The sequence below is a fragment of the Misgurnus anguillicaudatus genome, chromosome 16, assembly GCF_027580225.2.
Source record: "Misgurnus anguillicaudatus chromosome 16, ASM2758022v2, whole genome shotgun sequence".
NCBI classification, from domain to species: Eukaryota; Metazoa; Chordata; class Actinopteri; order Cypriniformes; family Cobitidae; genus Misgurnus; species Misgurnus anguillicaudatus.
In genome coordinates this window covers 30981670-30999402 of record NC_073352.2, presented here as the reverse complement: position 1 = coordinate 30999402, position 17733 = coordinate 30981670, and the positions used below count along the sequence as shown (strand labels likewise).

Below are 17733 nucleotides of genomic sequence, written 5' to 3'. Positions count from 1 at the left end.
CGTGTGAGGTTTCCTTCCTTCTGCAGGATTAATGAGAGAGGATTTAAGTCTATATGTTGTCATGAAATTGTCTTAAAAGAAGCAGGGTTCCCACAGGTCCTTGAAATCCTTGAAAGTTTGTGAATCTGGGAGAAAAAAATTCAAGGCCCTGGGAAGTTTTTGAAAATATGCATGCATAGATACAGGTCATTCAAATTGCTTGAATCTATTTTATGCAAGAAGTTTTCTGGAAAAAAATCCATATTATTCCCTGTTTAGTGTAGGATAATATCATAAAAAATTCTAGACTTTTTAAGCACACGTGCTAAACTGTTCGCTTTAAATGCTTATATCTTCTGTATGTGAATGTTAATTCATACCAAAATGTTTTTTGCATAGTTGTGTTTGAAACATGAAAACATCTCGGGTTACGAATGTAACTGTTGTTCCCTGAGAAGGGAACGAGACGCTGCGTCTCCCTTGCCATATTTCCTGCATCCCTGTAACGCCGTCATTGGCAATATTTCAGATAGCGATATACTTCCTCCCGTGTCACCCTGTCTTTGTCATTAAGCCCACCATTGGTTGAATTTGATATACACATTCAGACGCACTTACCCCTGGAGGCGTCCCCAAAGTGTCACCGCAGTGACGCAGGGTGAGTTCCCTCGAAAGGGAAATGTAACAATGTATCTTAAAAGGTAACACAATGTAACCTTGCTCTCACTTGAAATGTGTCCCCCCATTTAGTCCTTGAATTTGAGGGTATTGAACCTGGAAAGTCCTTAAAAAGCTCCTTGAATTTGAAGTTAACTAAGGTGTGGGAACCCTGAAGAAGGCATAAGTTGTTTGTTATAAAAGATTTTCAAGAAGTGTTAATGATGGGATGAAATTTGACACTAGTTGTTAGACCCAATAGCTAACATGCGTCACCTCTCACCGAGAGGCGAGATCTATTAACAACTGCTGAACTATTATTAGTTCTCTGAAAGAGCTAACTGTACTCTATGTAAAGTAGTGATAACTTATTTTAAGACTGCTAAATCAAAGACAGTAGGACATTATTTTATTTCTATCCCACAAAAAAGTCAATTTTGACAAATGTTTATATAAAAAAAAAACATATTAGAAAATAGTTGACTACCATTTTTTGTTTGTTTACATTTTCTGGGAGTAATTGGCTGGGCTCGTTCCTGACAACTTTTGTGAGTTTTCACCTGATTTCATATAAAGTTACTATAATACTTTGTGATCAAATACATAAACCTGCCCGCCAGTAATGCTTATTAATAATTACTTAATAATTCTATACTGAGCTCTATTATGTAATGTTCCCTGTACAATGAAATTTTACTTTATTTTTCACACCAATGCCATAAGGAAAAACAGACAAAATAAGATCAAATAAAATAAAAAGTAATTAAATAGACGTATACTTCACAACTATACAAATAGTGCAACAAAATAGTAGTGCACCACAACACACACCTCATTTACATCTTTGGCGGGTGCTTTTATCCAAAGTAACTAAAAGTGCATGGCAAGGTATACATTTTTATCAGTATTGTGTTGCCTGTGTTCAAACCCTTGATGTTATGGTCTGACTTCTGACTAACGGTTTGAGTCAGAAACTGAGATTGCAGGCCAGAGCTCAACATTTTTGTGATGAAATATGCAATTTCTTAATGCAGAACTTTTCAGTCATAAAAAACACCTGCAAGGCCTAAAAGAGAACAAGCCTCAGCCAAGAAAAAGTAAGCATTACTTTCCATGAAAAGTAACGCAATTAGTTACTTTTTTGGGAGTAACTTAATATTGTTTTAAAAGAAACTTTCCCCAACACTGCGCGTGATGCCATCTTCGGCGAAAATGACTGCGGTTACGCCCACTGAGTGGCAAAAAGTCAGAGCGACAGCATTAGCATAGCATGAAAACGCGTCTAAAATGGGAGAAGTAGTTGTGTGATTGACTGTGCTAACAGATTCAACAAAAATTTGGAGCTGTCTTTTTCTAGACCACAAAAAAAAAAAACACTCGAAGCAGAAGTAAATCGGTAGCAGTAGCCATATGTCAGGTATGTACAATTTTGGGATAAAAAACCTATAAAAATACACCAATGAATACTCTTATTTTGTGTAATTGCAAAGTTTTGTCAGTGAGCCTTCATCAAAAAACATCCATGATGATGAGCCTTGTGTTCTACAAAGGTGGGATGATTTAAAAGTGTTAGACAAGACAAACACACATGTCAGGGAAAGCAATGTCTGGCCATATGCCAATGTCCACAGACTACTGGTTGTTTGGCAAGTTGTTAGGGTCACTGTTAAAGGATTAGTCCATATTCTTAAAAATATATATATATATTTCTTGCCAAAAAAAATCGTTTTGCTAGATAAGACCCTTATGCCTCATTTAGGATTGTTTAGAGTCCTTTGAAACTGCAATTTTAAACTGCGTTAGAAACTGTTAACTGTTGGGGTCCATTAAAGTCCATTAAAATGAGAAAAACCCTGGAATGTTTTCCTCAAAAAACATAATTTCTTCTCGACTGAACAAAGAAAGACATCAACATTTTGGATGACATGGTGGTGAATAAATTATCTGGATTTATTTTTAAGAAAATGGACTAGTCCTTTAAGGCCAACTAAATTTAATTAAAGCTGATAATAGTCCGTTTTACTGCCGTTGTTGCAGCAGCCGCTAAGAAAACCAGCCGTTTTGTTGAATGTTTTGCCACTCAACAGGGCGAGCTCCGGTGTGGTCACATGGAAAAGTGACGTTGTTGCATACCCTCTATTTTTCAAATGCTTGCATATAATGGTTAACCAAAAGTTACTGGGTTGATCTTTTTCACATTTTCTAGATTGATAGAAGCACTGGGGACCCGATTATAGTACTTAAACATGAAAAAGGTCAGATTTTCATGATATGTCCCCAGCTTAAAGGTGCCGTAGGATGTAAAACTGTATTTACCTAGGCATAGATGAATACGAGCTCTATACACGTAATGAAATTTTTGCACTTAAAGGAATATTCCATTTTCTTAAAAGAAAAATCCAGATAATTTACTCACCACCATGTCATCCAAAATGTTGATGTCTTTCTTTGTTTAGTTGAGAAGAAATTATGTTTTTTGAGGAAAACATTGCAGGATTTTTCTCATTTTAATAGACTTTAATAGACACCAACAATTAACACCCAACTCAACACACAACAGTTTTTTCAACAGAGTTTCAAAGGACTATAAACAATCCCAAACGAGGCACAAGGGTCCCACCCAGCAAAACGATTGTCATCCCCGACAACAAAAACAACAAATATACACTTCTAAAGCACAACCTCTCGTCTAGATCCGGTCCAGCGTGACCTAACGTAAATGCTTAGTGACGAAGGGAGGTCACGTGTTACATATATAAAACGCACATTTGCGGACCATTGTAAACAATAAACTGACACAAAGACATTAATTAGTATCAGTTGGCATACAACAACGTAGGAACGGTCTTCTTTCAACCACTTGTAAACACTGGGGCGGAGTTTCGCGTTCGTCTTCTGTGACCTCTTGACGTCATGACGTATTGCGTGGGGTCACGCTCGCGCATCACGACCGGAACTAGACGAGAAGTTGTGCTTTAAAAGTGTATATTTGTTATTTTTCTTGTCAAAAATGACAATCGTTTTGCTAGATAAGACCCTTATGCCTCGTTTGGGATTGTTTATAGTCCTTTGAAACTCCATTGAAAAAACTGTTAAGTGTTGAGTTAAGTGTTAATTGTTGGTGTCTATTAAAGTCCATTAAAATGAGAAAAATCCTGCAATGTTTTCCTCAAAAAACATAATTTCTTCTCGACTGAGCAAAGAAAGACATCAACATTTTGGATGACATGGTGGTGAGTAAATTATCTGGATTTTTCTTTTAAGAAAATGGAATATTCCTTTAATAAAGCCACATACATTCTATGTAGATATCAGAGAACAATTTATTATTATTATTAATGCATATTATTTTCAGTGCCCTCTTTGGCACCTTTACATGTACACACAGCATTTAAGAACTTGTTGCTCTGCCAGTGTCCACATGTGGGCGCGCGAGAGCAATTGTGAGCGCGAGACGCGTTGAACGTACGTTACGTCACAGGGAATTTCCAGTAAGGAAGTTAAGTTGTCTATATTCAAACGGCGCTGTTCATCTCGCCATGATTTATAGTGATCTGTCGTGACCGGCCAATAAAACCGAGTGATCGATCGGTCTTTTATTATCTGAGCGGATCTTCCGCATATCCACATCCAGCAGACTCGACCCCCTCAACCCTGCTTTCATCTGGCTTACTTGAGTTCACTTCAGCGCAACATGGCCAGATAAACAGAAATCCCCACTCGGAATCCCAGACGGCTGTTTGATGTTGATCCTGAACCTTGGATATTTTCAGGAAAGGTAAGCGACTTCAACACTCGAGGATCGTGCCACGCGCGTTGTCTTTGAATTGCGCGTGTTGCCATCTAAAGGTTGTTGTGATAGTTTGTATCAAGTGCCGAACTTCCTACTTCTTCCCCAAATGAGCATTTCAACCTGTTTGATTTGGGTAAGTACGAGAAACTGATGGACTTGTTTATGTTTTCTGTTGTTGTTTAGGTTTGGGTCCGACAGAATCGGTTGTGTTGAGATGTAGCATATATAAAAATATAGCATGTTGACTAGCATCATAGGAGAGTATGAACAGTACTTACACGATGCCCTAAAATAAGGTGAAGTTTGACTTCCCATTAGGTTTTGAGACAGCCATTGTGTGTTACAGTCTGACAGTTAATGTTTGTTAAATAATTTATGGGATGTTTATGTTAAGTACGTAATTTGAGCACCTTTGTATCACTTCAGAAGACTGGTTTAGTAAATACATACACAATTTGTTATATTAATGAGTTGTTGCCTCTAATTTTGGATGACAAGCGTTGGGTTTGTGTTCGTGTGTATCCAGTTGAGTACCTTAAGCAGAATCATGGGTAAAGATATACTTCAATAGTGAATAATGGATTTGACTTTTCTTTTTTAGGAATCATGGCTGGAGAGGACCCCTACCTCCCACCTCATGCCGGGGTAAGCAGTGTTTTGCCTGAATGCTTTTGTTGCTACCATGTATGAAATTAGTCATTGTCATATATATAACTGCAGGAAACTTATATGGCTTGAACTATAGCGGATTAAAATAAGACCTTGGATCTTTCTTTACGACACCTTCTGTGTTGTTTGTCACACAAATTGTTAATTTTCAATAAGCTTCATAGCAAATGATTGGTTTCAAAAAAAGAAGTATTAATTTTTGTAAATACCACAAGATCAGACAGGAAGTGTCTCTTGTAAAGCTAAGAAGCTTTTACTTTTTCCTGCCTTCTGTGGTTTTATCTTTAACAGCCTCGAAGAAGCACAAAAAACTTATGAAGCTATAAGATAGAGTTTCTTTGATCTTTTTATCAAGCTTAATAGTGATTTGTGACTTGATTTTATGTGATTTTCACTATGTAAAGAAGAACAGTCTGTGATAATATAACCTTGATGCTCCTCATCATTACATTATGATACTTTAATCTTGATTTGTCAATCAAGAGTAATGCTTCGGTTATATGTCAGTCTTTCAGTGTGTCTTATTTGTTCCTTTTGTGTCTTTTTGAAGTACTTGGATCCATTGGATGCATTCAGAGAGGACACTATGTGGATGCCCATGGACCCTACATTTCAGCCCATGCAACACAGTAATGCTTTAAGGGCAGGTAAGAGTTTCAGTTTTCGACTTTCAACTTGTCTGTCTGTCAAGGTGAGAGTTGCTTAACCTTGCGAAATGGATGGGGAAAGACTAGCCATCATTTCCTCTTCTTCTTCTTCTTCCGTTCCTTTAGAAAACAACCTCACTGCTAATAAAGATCTGATAAACCAAATTTAGCACTGATTTCACCAGTGCCAACACCATAAAGATCTCAGGAACATTACAGTTTCAGGCGAAAAACTTGTTTGGTGATGTTGTCAGTCATGCTTGTTTGTATATTGAGTGGGTACAGGAGAAGATCTGTGTTTTTCTCCACTCTTCCTCATTGGAAACACAGATGTTATGTTAAATCGCTCCTTGCCTCCGTGTGCTGTCTTTCTGAGATTAATGCTGTTTTGGGGCGACCTCCATGGACATGACCTCTTGATCTATCCGAGCATAATGCTTGTAAAGTGAGGGAAAGGATTATGGGTATTGGTTTGCTGATACTTTTTATTAGGTCAAGTCTATCTTAGAGATGTAACGATTACCGGTTTAATGGTTGATTACCATAAAAATGTCCAACGTTGTTTAGTATTACCACGTCAATTTGTAATTTCCAGTGTCATGGCTTGAAAATCCCTGTCCAGCATCAACCAATATAAGCAATAACGTGAGACAAACACATTCTTTCATTGACTAGGAATTTAAAGGACACCAATTATCCGATTCACGATTTTATATTTCCTTTGGTGTGTAAGTGTTTATTAGTACATGTTAATAATATGCAAAAGGTGCATATCCCAAAGTAAACGATAACGCAAGTTATCATTTCCAACATAAATTTCTTTTCTTAGACTACAACAAACACACGGATAGTAGGCAACAGTTTACTTCCTCGGCCTGTAAAGATTTTACTACTGACTAAGCTATGATTCAAACACAAGTTTTGTGCAGTGCAGAGTAGAGCTGCTTGTTTCAGGATTCCCACAGATCCTTGAAATCCTTCAAAGTTTGTAAATCTGAGGGAAAAAAAATCAAGGACCTGTGAAGTTTTTGAAAATATACATAGATAGATACAGGTCATTGAAAGTGCTTGAATCTATTCTATGCATGGAAAATATCCATATTATTCCCTGTGTAGTGTAGGATAATATCATAAAAATTCTAGACTTTTTAAGCACACGTGCTAAACGCTTTAAATGCTTATATCTTATGTATGTGAATGTTGATTTATACCAAAATGCTTTTTTTGCATAGTTGTGTTTGAAAAATGAAAACATCTCTGGTTACGTTTGTAACTGATGTTCCCTGAGAAGGGAACAAGACGCTGCGTCTCTCTTGACATCCTTGACATACGTCCCTGTGTGACATCTTTGCCAATATTTCAGATAGCAATATACTTCCTGGCTCCCGCATCACCCTGTCTTTGTCGTTAAGCCTCACCATTGGTTGAATTTGATATACACATTCAGACGCACTTACCCCAGGAGGCGTCCCCAAAGTGTCACTGCAGTGACGCAGCACAAGTTCCCTCGAAAGGGAACTGTAACAATGTATCTTAAAAGGTAACATGATGCTCTCACTTGAAATGTGTCCCCATATTTAGTCCTTGAATTTGAGGGTATTGGACCTGGAAAGTCCTTGAAAGATCCTTGAATTCGAAGTTAACTAAGGTTGGGAACCCTGTTGTTTGTCGTTTCTACGATCACAAATGCAGACCTGGTTTTAATGTTTTAGTATCCTTACCTTACCAATCTGTTACATCCTGCTCAAGCGGCGCTGACAAAAGTTGATAGATAAGTTTGGTTATCTACATTTTTGGATCAGATTCGTCTCGTATATAGATAAGGTAGTACAGATGATATTAACTTCTGACAGCATTGCATTGTGAGCAAAACTTTCAAACATAGTAAGAAGCGTCGTACTTCCGGCTGATGTCAGAGGTATTCAGGCCAATCACAACGTACTTGTAAGCTTGCCAGTCCGAGGACACTGCACATTTCAGATCGATGAGCTTTGTACAAAATCAGATCGTTTGAGGAAGGCAGAGATATCTGGAGCAACAAAAATGTACGATATGTGGAAAATGTTTTTTTTTTTCAGCTCCGGGGTCCTAAAGTACACCCAAGTTTTACAACATTCGCAGACAGACTTGCTGTTTATATGAAAATCTGATTTACTCACATCTTAACTAGATAAACATTTAGGTCAAGTCTCACGATTTATGTTTATTTATTTGATGTTTATGCGAACAAAAGTGCACTTACATGTAAAATGCACTTGCATGTACATTTGGTTTGCATCAGTACTTTTTAAGCATTTCTAGAAATTGTTAACAAAACCATGATAATACTTCTAATCATGGTGAGTTTGGTCACTATAACCGCAAAGTAAAATATTCTGACTGTTTCATCTCTAGTCTATATTATCCTTAAAAATTTGTATCGGCTAGAATTACGCAATGTGGTGTGCGTATCACAATACCTGAGGTTGTGGTGCGGTATGTTGCGATACATTGCGCTACTGTGAAGCGAGCCGATATATGGGGATATTTCTTATTTTAGGAATATAATAGGATATTATTTTAGGAAAGCTGCCACCATATGCACACCTTAGCACAAAATTTGTGGCGCACCTCTATGCTACTACTTCCTGTTACTGTTTAAAGATAAGAAGAATGCTATTTAGTGATCAGGATGTAAACTCCAAACGAAACAAATGCCAATGATTTTTTTTTATATATCGATATTGCTTTGCTTTGAGAATTAACATCTTGCTCGCATCATTAACACACACACATCTGTATTGTTTCATAACTTGTGAGGGTGCTAGTAATGGACAAAGTAAATCTGTGATGGTGACTGTTCAATTTTGCAGGTTTGGCAGCTGATTGATTTTAGCATCGCTTGTTGAAGGATGTGGTCTCAGTATTACACAGGAAGAGGAAGAAGCTTGCGCTTCTGTGGAAACACGTGGTACAAGAAGAACTCTGGCCTTAAATTATCTACAGAAAACTCAAAGCAAACATGCCTCACGCCTAGAAAGTTCACGAGATTTAATTAAATACGAAACACTCTGATATTCCCACACCTGATGTTATGAACTTCCTGTTTGGACTTTTTAGATGACTCTGTGTGTTTTTATTGCAGTGTGACGTGACATTCATATTATAACTTGCTGAGAATTGTATGCTTTTCCATTTTACAGTAATCTGCATGTTATTTTTTTTAAAGTTTTGTGCAATCGTCTGGGTGAATCACAGATGTGGGAATATTACCCAGACATATTAACTGGGAAACAGGTTCTTGTACAAACATGGCTATTTTAAGGGTTCGATTAAAAAATATATTTAAAGGAACAGCATGTAAGAAATTTATATCAATGTATCATAAAATGGCCCTGATATGTCACTAGACATTAAGAAATCATTTTCATTTCAAATACTTATAACACTGACAACAGTGGTATGGTCATGATATTGTCATTTAAAACGTGGAGTTGCAGCCCTCAACTGATGTTTATGTTGTCATGTTGTGTATTGGCCACTAGCTGTGTGATTGCAGTACCAGTTTTAGCCACAAGTTTTGTGATTGCAATACCAGTTTTGGCTTTCACTTATCCATACAATGAAATTTATTGAGTTGAGTTATTTTGCGTTACTATTTTTTTTGTAGAGCTTTTTGTCATTTTGCAAACTGTTCTGATAAATTAGATTCATTAAAGATTTCTTTTTCTCTTTTTTTTGCAGTCGACGCACCTTATCTGCAAATTGTCGAACAACCGAAACAGGTAATGCACGTAGCCATTTTTCCCAATGCTAATAAATTGCATAAACTTGCTTTGAACTTGTCAAAAACCCTCACTGCCAAGATAGACGTTTTTTGTATAATGTTTGAATAAATTGTAATCTAATCTGTGACAAAGTTGACAGAAACTTGTAGTTGGGCAGCAGGCAATAAACAAACCCAAGTGTAATGCAACATTAATTCTGACATTTTCACCTCCAGAGGGGCTTTAGGTTCCGGTATGGATGTGAGGGCCCCTCCCATGGAGGACTCCCAGGGGCCTCCAGCGAGAAGAACAGGAAGTCCTACCCTCAAGTTAAGGTAGGTTTCATCAGATAGATCTCTGCTGATACCCTGAAATGACTAATTTCCTTAAAGTTGAGATTAGATGAGTAATGCGGTTTAATAGAGAAATTTAACTAGTGATCGACTTTTACGGGTTTTTAATGGCCAATATCGATATTGAGAAAGCAGTGTGGCTGATTGGCAGATACGAAGTCGGGATAAGATAATGTCATTGCTAGTGATGCACTAAAATGAAAATTCTCGACAGATGCCGAAAATTCTGGATGAACTCTGGCAAAACGAAAAAAAAAAAAAAGTTTTTGTGTAATTGGATGTTAGACTTTATAGTTTCATTAATTTAATCAATCTTGGACTACAAACTAATAAAATAATAATAACTTTTTTTTTAAAGTAATGCACCAAAATTGGATAAATAAAAGATATTCTTCATTTAGTTATATGCAACAGAATCAAATTCTAAAGTTTTTTTTAAAATTTAAATCATGTAAAGTTCAAGAAAACTTTAATAAAGTAGTAATAATTTAGCAACTCAGCAGCCTTATTAATATGAGTTTAATTAAGATACAGGCAAAACACAGCGTGACAGTGAGCCTATGTTCTGCTTATGTCATCATCAGGCTTAAAATAAGCTGTGACATCATCACCTGCCGCATAAGGGGTGTGCACACCAAAGATTTTAAACGCCGACTGCCAGCTGTCTTCAGTTAAGCGCTTTGCTTAGGGGTTGTGCCCACCAAATCTTGGAGGACATCGAATACCAGCTGTTTTTTCTGCCGAGCGCTTTTTAGCTGTGATACTTGAGCCGGTTGGTTGTTGTGATACTTGTCCCGCCCCTGCTCCACTTTGATTGGACGGTTGTATGACAACTGACATTGACGAGCAGAGCTTTTCACCCAAAGTTGAATCTCTTTCAACGCTCAGCGCTGAAGGCGGAAAACCGCAGAGTGCCGTTTTTTTTTGAAAATCGCTGAGTTTCCATTGGAATCAATTGAAAAAATGCGCCGGCCGCGTGATATTTGATATTGTTGTGATATTTGTCCCACCCCTTCTCCACTGTGATTGGACGGCCGTGTGAGGACTGACATTGACGAGCTGAGCGTTTCACCCAAAGTTTAATATTTTTCAACCGTTGGCCAGTGTTGTTTTTGGCAGCTTTGTCTTAGTCTTAGTCTTTTGGACGAAAATGCTTTTTGGTTTTAGTCACTTATAAACTTGATAGTTTTAGTCGATGAAAACGCAAAAAGGTTTTAGTCAAGTTTAAGTCCATTTTAGTAAAAAAGTAGTCTTTAACAAGTTAATTTAGGTTAAAAAAGTGTGGTGTATTTAATACTATTAAAATGTGCATTAAGGTTGTCCCTCATGGCGTGCCGTTGTTTTAGTCGATGTGCCTTCTCCGCATGTCATAACAAAAAAGTTGAGCCTGATATACCCTCATGTTGAGTTTGTGTGTTACGCTCTGACCTCGCTTATAAAGTTGAGAAACGCATGCCTTGCATTGTTACTTAAATACACCACAAAAAGTATTGGAAATGCGCATGAGGTTTGATAAGTAGATACATATAAAACCTTAAACTTACCATGAAATATGTCACAAGCCGAATGTTGAGTAAAATTGAATGTATATGAAATGTTAACAGTGTGACTTGTTAGTTACCTTTAAAAAAAATTAGCGTGATGAGCCTTCAGGTGCCGCTTGAGGTTGGTGGTATTCTTCCCATCCAGTTTGTGGCCACATTTACCGTCGTCTCCCAATATGCATTCCGTTTTTCTGTGGATTATACTGAAAGTATGTCCATAAATCATCTCGTCGTTTCCATTTATTGGCATCACCGCCACGGTCCTTCGAACTCGCCACAGCCCAGGTGTGTTGTTGTTGTGTGAAATCTGGTGCGCGGCATGGCGGCAGCCAGGTGGTGGGCGTACCCAAAACAAGGATACTTTTTAGGTAAAAACAGACAGATTTCATGCAAAATAGGCAGAAATGACGTGCATTGTGAACGTCAGACTTGTAATCATTTTCGTTCCGTCTCGTCAAGGAAAACTCGAAAGCGTCTCGTCATGTTTTAGCATTAGCGTCATAAAAAAGGTGCGTCAACGAAATAATTTCGAAATAAAGAACGCAGAACGCTGGCTTTCAGTGTCAGCTACCGGCTTTTTTGAAAAACGGCGCGCTTCCATTGGGAACAATTGAAAACATCCGCCGGCGTAAAAGCTTTGGTATGCACGCGTCCTAACAGTCCAGCATGAGTTACTGAAAACTGTGCACCTCAAAATATCTTCCTTTATGTTGATAAGAACAAAGAAATGTATACAGGTTTGTAACAACATGAGAGGGAGTAAATGATGACAGAATTATCATTTTTTGGGTGAACTATCCCTTTAAAACACAATCATGAGCAGTGGAGCTTCTTGTGTGTCATTTTAAGTATTTGCACACAGCTGTTACAGTCACACTTTGCGGTGTAGCGCTGTGATAACGGCTGCAGTTAGACTGAAATCTGAGAAGAGCATCGCCTTTTTTCTGTTTATTTTTGGCTGGGTTTTTGCCAAAATTTTCAGATTTTGGTGCATCCCATTACAATAAATCAGAGATGAATAGAAAATTGGCAACACTAAATAATAATTTGTCATAAAAATAATATATCGCTCTATCACTAAAAATAACCTTAATACCGTTTTTCTCTCCAATGCTAAGATTTTTAGTTTCCTACAAGCATTTTGTAAATGTTGAAAAACCTCCATTGATTGACACCGCTTGATATTTATCTGGTATAGCTGTCCGGTAGTTTGCTGGATTATGATTGGGATTTCCTTCAGGAAATGAAAATGTAGTTTGACATTAAGCGCAGTGTGACGTGGTCTCTTTCATCAGCAGATAAATCAAGCTTACGCAATGTTTGCTAGATCACCCGGCTAAAAATAGTAGCTTCTGCTCTCTTACTGCTTATCTCTGTCAGGTCAGTTACATTGGCTTAAGGTTGGTAAACGAGGAAAAGAGGAAATCGAGAAATGCCCACGAGCCTCTGTTACCATGTTGTCCTCCGTGTCCGTTTGGGAATTTCCTCAATGTGTCACTGGGGTTGTTAGTGGGAGATCGTTCTGTATGACACGCCGTACGAAAGGGAAACAAAGTGTGCGACAGCTCGCCCACTCTCACTCTTGACACATTTTGACATGCAACACATACGTGTACGCAACACACACCTGACGGTGGGCTTGGGTGGATGTTACTGTAAAAAGTTAACATTTTAGTAAATCACAATTGCTGCCATTTTATTTGATATGAATGGTATTGCGTATTTCTTTATTTAAAGACTTCTAATATTTACTGTGTTTTCAAAGTAAGCTTATAATTGAATTCCTCATATGACTGCTTTAACGTGATTGTCATACAGGTTTATTTTTGAGATTTCTTTATTGCTCACTGCAAGAGGAAATTAGCTAAAGTGTTACCCATACTGCATTTCAGTTATGCCGCCCAACTGTTTTTGGCCTGGTTTGACTTATGGGCAGATCGGAGATAATTGTTAGTTTACGGATGTACAATACATGCATGTTTTCGACATGTTACATCAATGACTTTCATGAGGTCATCAAACTCTTTCATCTTTCTAGAGGGTTCATGAACATATTCTTTGATATTCGCTGGGTATTTTTTTCTGGAGGTTGATATTTGTGTGTGCGTGAGTCATTTCACACCAGAGAATGTCTTCTGGGCCTCATTTGAACTTTGTCTATAGAAACCACCGCAGTTCAACCACACAGCCTTGTATATGAGTCAGGATGAGCTGATTTTAATTTCAACCGTGTTATATATATATATATATATATATATAAATATTTAAGGTTTACTCTTAAATCGGCTGTCACAAAAGGGTTTGTATTTTGGCATTTTGGTTTGTATGTAAATTAGTTCTGTGTGTTTGTTGAGATATCTTAAAGATGATGTTAATGACGATAGCCTTTTTTTGTGGAAAAGTCCACCCACTTTCCCCACTAATGCAGGGAATTCCCCATAGATATGACATTATCATACTTGTCGCATTATTTGCTGTTAATATCTTCTCACTTTTCTTTCGATCCTTTGTTTATGCTGAGTACAAATATGATTTAGCCCTTAGATCTAATCTTTAGTATTGACTGTTGTTTGCAAATGACAAAGATATATAGTCAGTATCTCTATATCTACATCATTTGCTATTGTAACACATAAGCACGTCAGCAAAATACCGGCACTTTTTTCTTTTTACACATCAAAAAGAAAAAAATGAAATCGATATTTAGTCGGACATGACAATTTTGCTGGATTTTTTTTTTTTTTTGCCGTCTATACAAAACTATAGACTTTTTCTGAAAAATATAAGCAGAATGCTTAATCTTTAGATAATATTTAATAATTGTGTTAGAATTAATAAAACAAATTAAACAGGTTTTTTAAATGATATTGCTCATCAGCTTAGGCTTGCCTTATTAATATAAAGTTCACCTGATGTATGTATATATTGGTGCGTTTAAATCATGTTGGCTATATATCGTATTTACAAGATGAATGTGCATTAAGGGCGCTTCACATTTCGCGTCGTTTGCGCATGCAAATATGTTATTTTGAATACAGATGTGTGGCAAGCGATCTCAAATAGAAAGCGATGCAGTCGCGACATGCTTTTTTTCCAGGGGCATCGACGCTGTGGCCAATTAAAAATACTTCAACTTTTCAGAATGCCATGTCGAAAAGGAGGAAAGTGGTGCATTATATTTTTCGTACGGTTTTAGATGCGAAATGTAAACCACCCCTAATGCCATCATAAAGTAATAAATACCACTGGTAAACTCAAAATGTTAAAGCTCTGAGTATACAAGTTGGGGAGTGTCAGTGAGAAACATGGCAGCATTAACATTGTTATATAACAGTTGATATATAACGTGACAGTGTCTTCATCAATTAGCTCACCTAACACACGCTGTTTCTGCATATCTGATGTTAATCTGGAGTACCTATATAGTAGTATTACATCCTTTATATCTCTGAAGAGTCTTAAGTTTAATCAGATTTATAAAAGAAAGATTAGCTTTACTGCTTCTTTCTGATAACGTACAAAAAAAATGAAGAAAGAGGAGTTACTACCGCGGGTGGAGCGAGTACGAGTCATGCAACACTATACAACACTGTTTTAACTTATGATTCACTACATGTTCGTGTCATTTATATAATATGCACGCGGCTATTTCCAACATAAGACAGAAGTCTGTCTTACCGCATGCAACTCATGACCCGGTTGGGACTTTTCAATTAAAACCAGCGTTCAACAAACACACACATAAAACTCCGCTGCTACCCCGGAAAATAAACTATATCCATTGTTTCCATAAGGCTGGCTTTCTTCTTCTTACATCCAAAATCGCACTTCTTCTTTCGTGCCATTGTTGAGATTTGAAATTAAACAAAGCTGACGCTTGATGTGATGTGAAGTTCTAGCGTCTCCCGCTGATTGACGGGTGGGCGGGGTTTTCCGGGGGAAGTGCCCATAAAAAGAAGTGATATGTATAGAAATCCTGAAACGTCAGCTGGACCCGTAATCGAAAAAACTTTCAGAAACTTGTACGAACCCTGGCGAAGTGCGTTTGGCACAGTAGTACTCTGTAACACGTCCAACTGCTTTTTTGACACTTTGCCTACTTAGCATGAGGAAACAACTCTATAACTGTGTTAATAAGTCAGAATGCATGACATACCATAGAACCCCCCCTTTAAAATGTGAATAAGAAAACATAGTTAATGCACATTCATTTGTTCTTCATTTTCTGTAAGTAGAGTGAACAAGGCTGTATTTTCACATAATTTATTTAAAAAAATCACCTGCATCTTGTGCCGACAAAGTGACTTGAACGCACCTAACGTCATAAACGCGACTTACGGTCTCGTAAATACAAACAACCAAGGAGGACTTTAACACACTACCTGAGTTTACAAGCTAAGGCGATGTCAGTAAGCAACATATGGAATCAATAAATGCAATGTCTGTTGTTGAAGGTTGTCAGGCTATTTTTTTAATAACAAAATAAGCTGCACAAAATTTGATACCTTTGCGATATATCGATTAATATGTAACAGTTTGGCTTCATAAATTCATTTAAAACCTAAAAAAGCAAAACAAACTTGATCCGCATTCTGTGTTCTTTATTTAATGTAGTTTAAGTTAAAAACCTTGCTGTGTTGTTGAGGAATTCAATAAAATTAAGATAGATCGCCATCTTATGCAGATGAAAAAGACTTTGAACGCACCTAATGTCATAAACACGACTTACCATTTTAGTTTCACATTTAGTGGCTCCTCCCCTTTTCTTAAATATGCAGTTCAATTTTATTTATAAAGTGCTTTTCACAATTGTTTAATTGTTTCAAAGCAGCTTTACATTAATAGATGCAGGAAGAACACAGAAAAATCATAAAAAAACAGCCAGTAGCATTTAGTTTAACATCTAGAATCTGATGAAAAGCTGAGATGCAGAATGATGTCATAAGAATGTTGACTATACGTTTTAAATACGTTTTTGCCTAATTTTGTCAATGTTTTTGAGCTTGCTAGATTTTAGATGACCTTATAGCTAACATATTCAATACTTGCAGCCAAAATCAAATTTTATTTCATGGGGTCTTTAAAATGCCATAAATGTCCAATTGGATTTTAGAACCAGCACCTATAAGTTCTGTAAGATTCAATGTACCATTCTTCTCCCTAAATTATTGATGTTTTATTCGTTTGCTGGTGACAGATCTGTAACTACCAGGGTGCAGCACGAGTTGTAGTTCAGTTGGTGACCAACACTCAAGAGCCACATCTCCACGCTCACAGTCTGGTGGGCAAACAGTGTGACAAGGGAATCTGCATTGCCGACCTACAGCCTAAAGACTCGAGCATCAGGTCAGAATTTATTCCTTAAAGGAAAACACCACTGTTTTTCAATATTTTAATGTTTTTACCTCAACTTAGATTTATTAATACATATCTATCTTTATTCAATTCGTGCACTTTTAATCTTTGTACAGAGCCTCGTGAATGTGTTAGCATTTAGCCTAGCCCCATTCATTCCTTAGGATCCAAACAAAAGTTTTATTTTGTGCCACCATACTTACTCATGTAGCAGTCTTTAAATAGGGAAAAGTGTTTGGTGGCTTTTAAATTCATCCCTGTTTGGATCCTAAGGAATGAATGGGGCTAGGCTAAATGCTAACACATTCACAATGCGCTGTACAAAGATTTAAAGTGCACGCTGTGAAAAAAGATAGGTATGTATTAATTCATTCAAGTTGAGGTAAAAACATAGTAACATATTGAAAAACGGTGGTGTTTTCCTTTAACATCCGTTCGGACTATTTCAAACCTCTTGTTCTGGTCCATTTGATTCATGTAATGATGGTAACCAGCATAAATAACATCCTGCAGTTTTCCTAACCTGGGCATTTTGCACGTGACAAAGAAGAATGTAAGTAAAATTCTTGAGGAGAGGATGGTCGAGGCCTACAGGATGGGATATAACTGCGGCGTATACATCCATCCTGACATTGATAACCTACAGGGAGAGGTCCGCATGCCTAGAGAACTCACAGGTAGATATGTGTAAAGATTCACAGCTGTTTGTGTGAAACTCATGAATGTTGCCTCGTGGTCAAAGCTACTTCCAAGTAAATGAAAAGTTTAAATCTACCTCAAAAGGAGTTTTCTCATCTGATTATAATGTATTTTAAACATTGACATGATCTTCCTCAATCAATGTTAAAGATATGAAGGTTAGATTTTCACTGCATGTTCTCTTCATTATTTAAGATAATTTTATGTTGTAAATCACAAAAAATGACTTTAGCTGGGTTACATACTCATGAAGTGACTAAAAACTAATCTTTTCTTTCTTTCCAGATATAA

The 17733-nt window shown here is 37.1% G+C and overlaps 1 protein-coding gene across 1 annotated transcript in view; it reads left to right on the top strand.

The window, feature by feature from the left end:
- The first annotated feature begins 4053 nt into the window (after positions 1-4053).
- nfkb1 (nuclear factor of kappa light polypeptide gene enhancer in B-cells 1) overlaps positions 4054-17733 on the top strand; it is a 41699-nt gene continuing 28019 nt past the window's right edge. Inside the window, exons 1-7 of the mRNA XM_055178539.2 lie at positions 4054-4414; positions 5031-5074; positions 5649-5745; positions 9469-9509; positions 9728-9826; positions 16586-16734; positions 17257-17420. Coding sequence (XP_055034514.2) covers positions 5036-5074; positions 5649-5745; positions 9469-9509; positions 9728-9826; positions 16586-16734; positions 17257-17420 — 589 coding nt within the window. The 5' untranslated portion in view covers positions 4054-4414; positions 5031-5035. The remainder of the gene's footprint in view (positions 4415-5030; positions 5075-5648; positions 5746-9468; positions 9510-9727; positions 9827-16585; positions 16735-17256; positions 17421-17733) is intronic.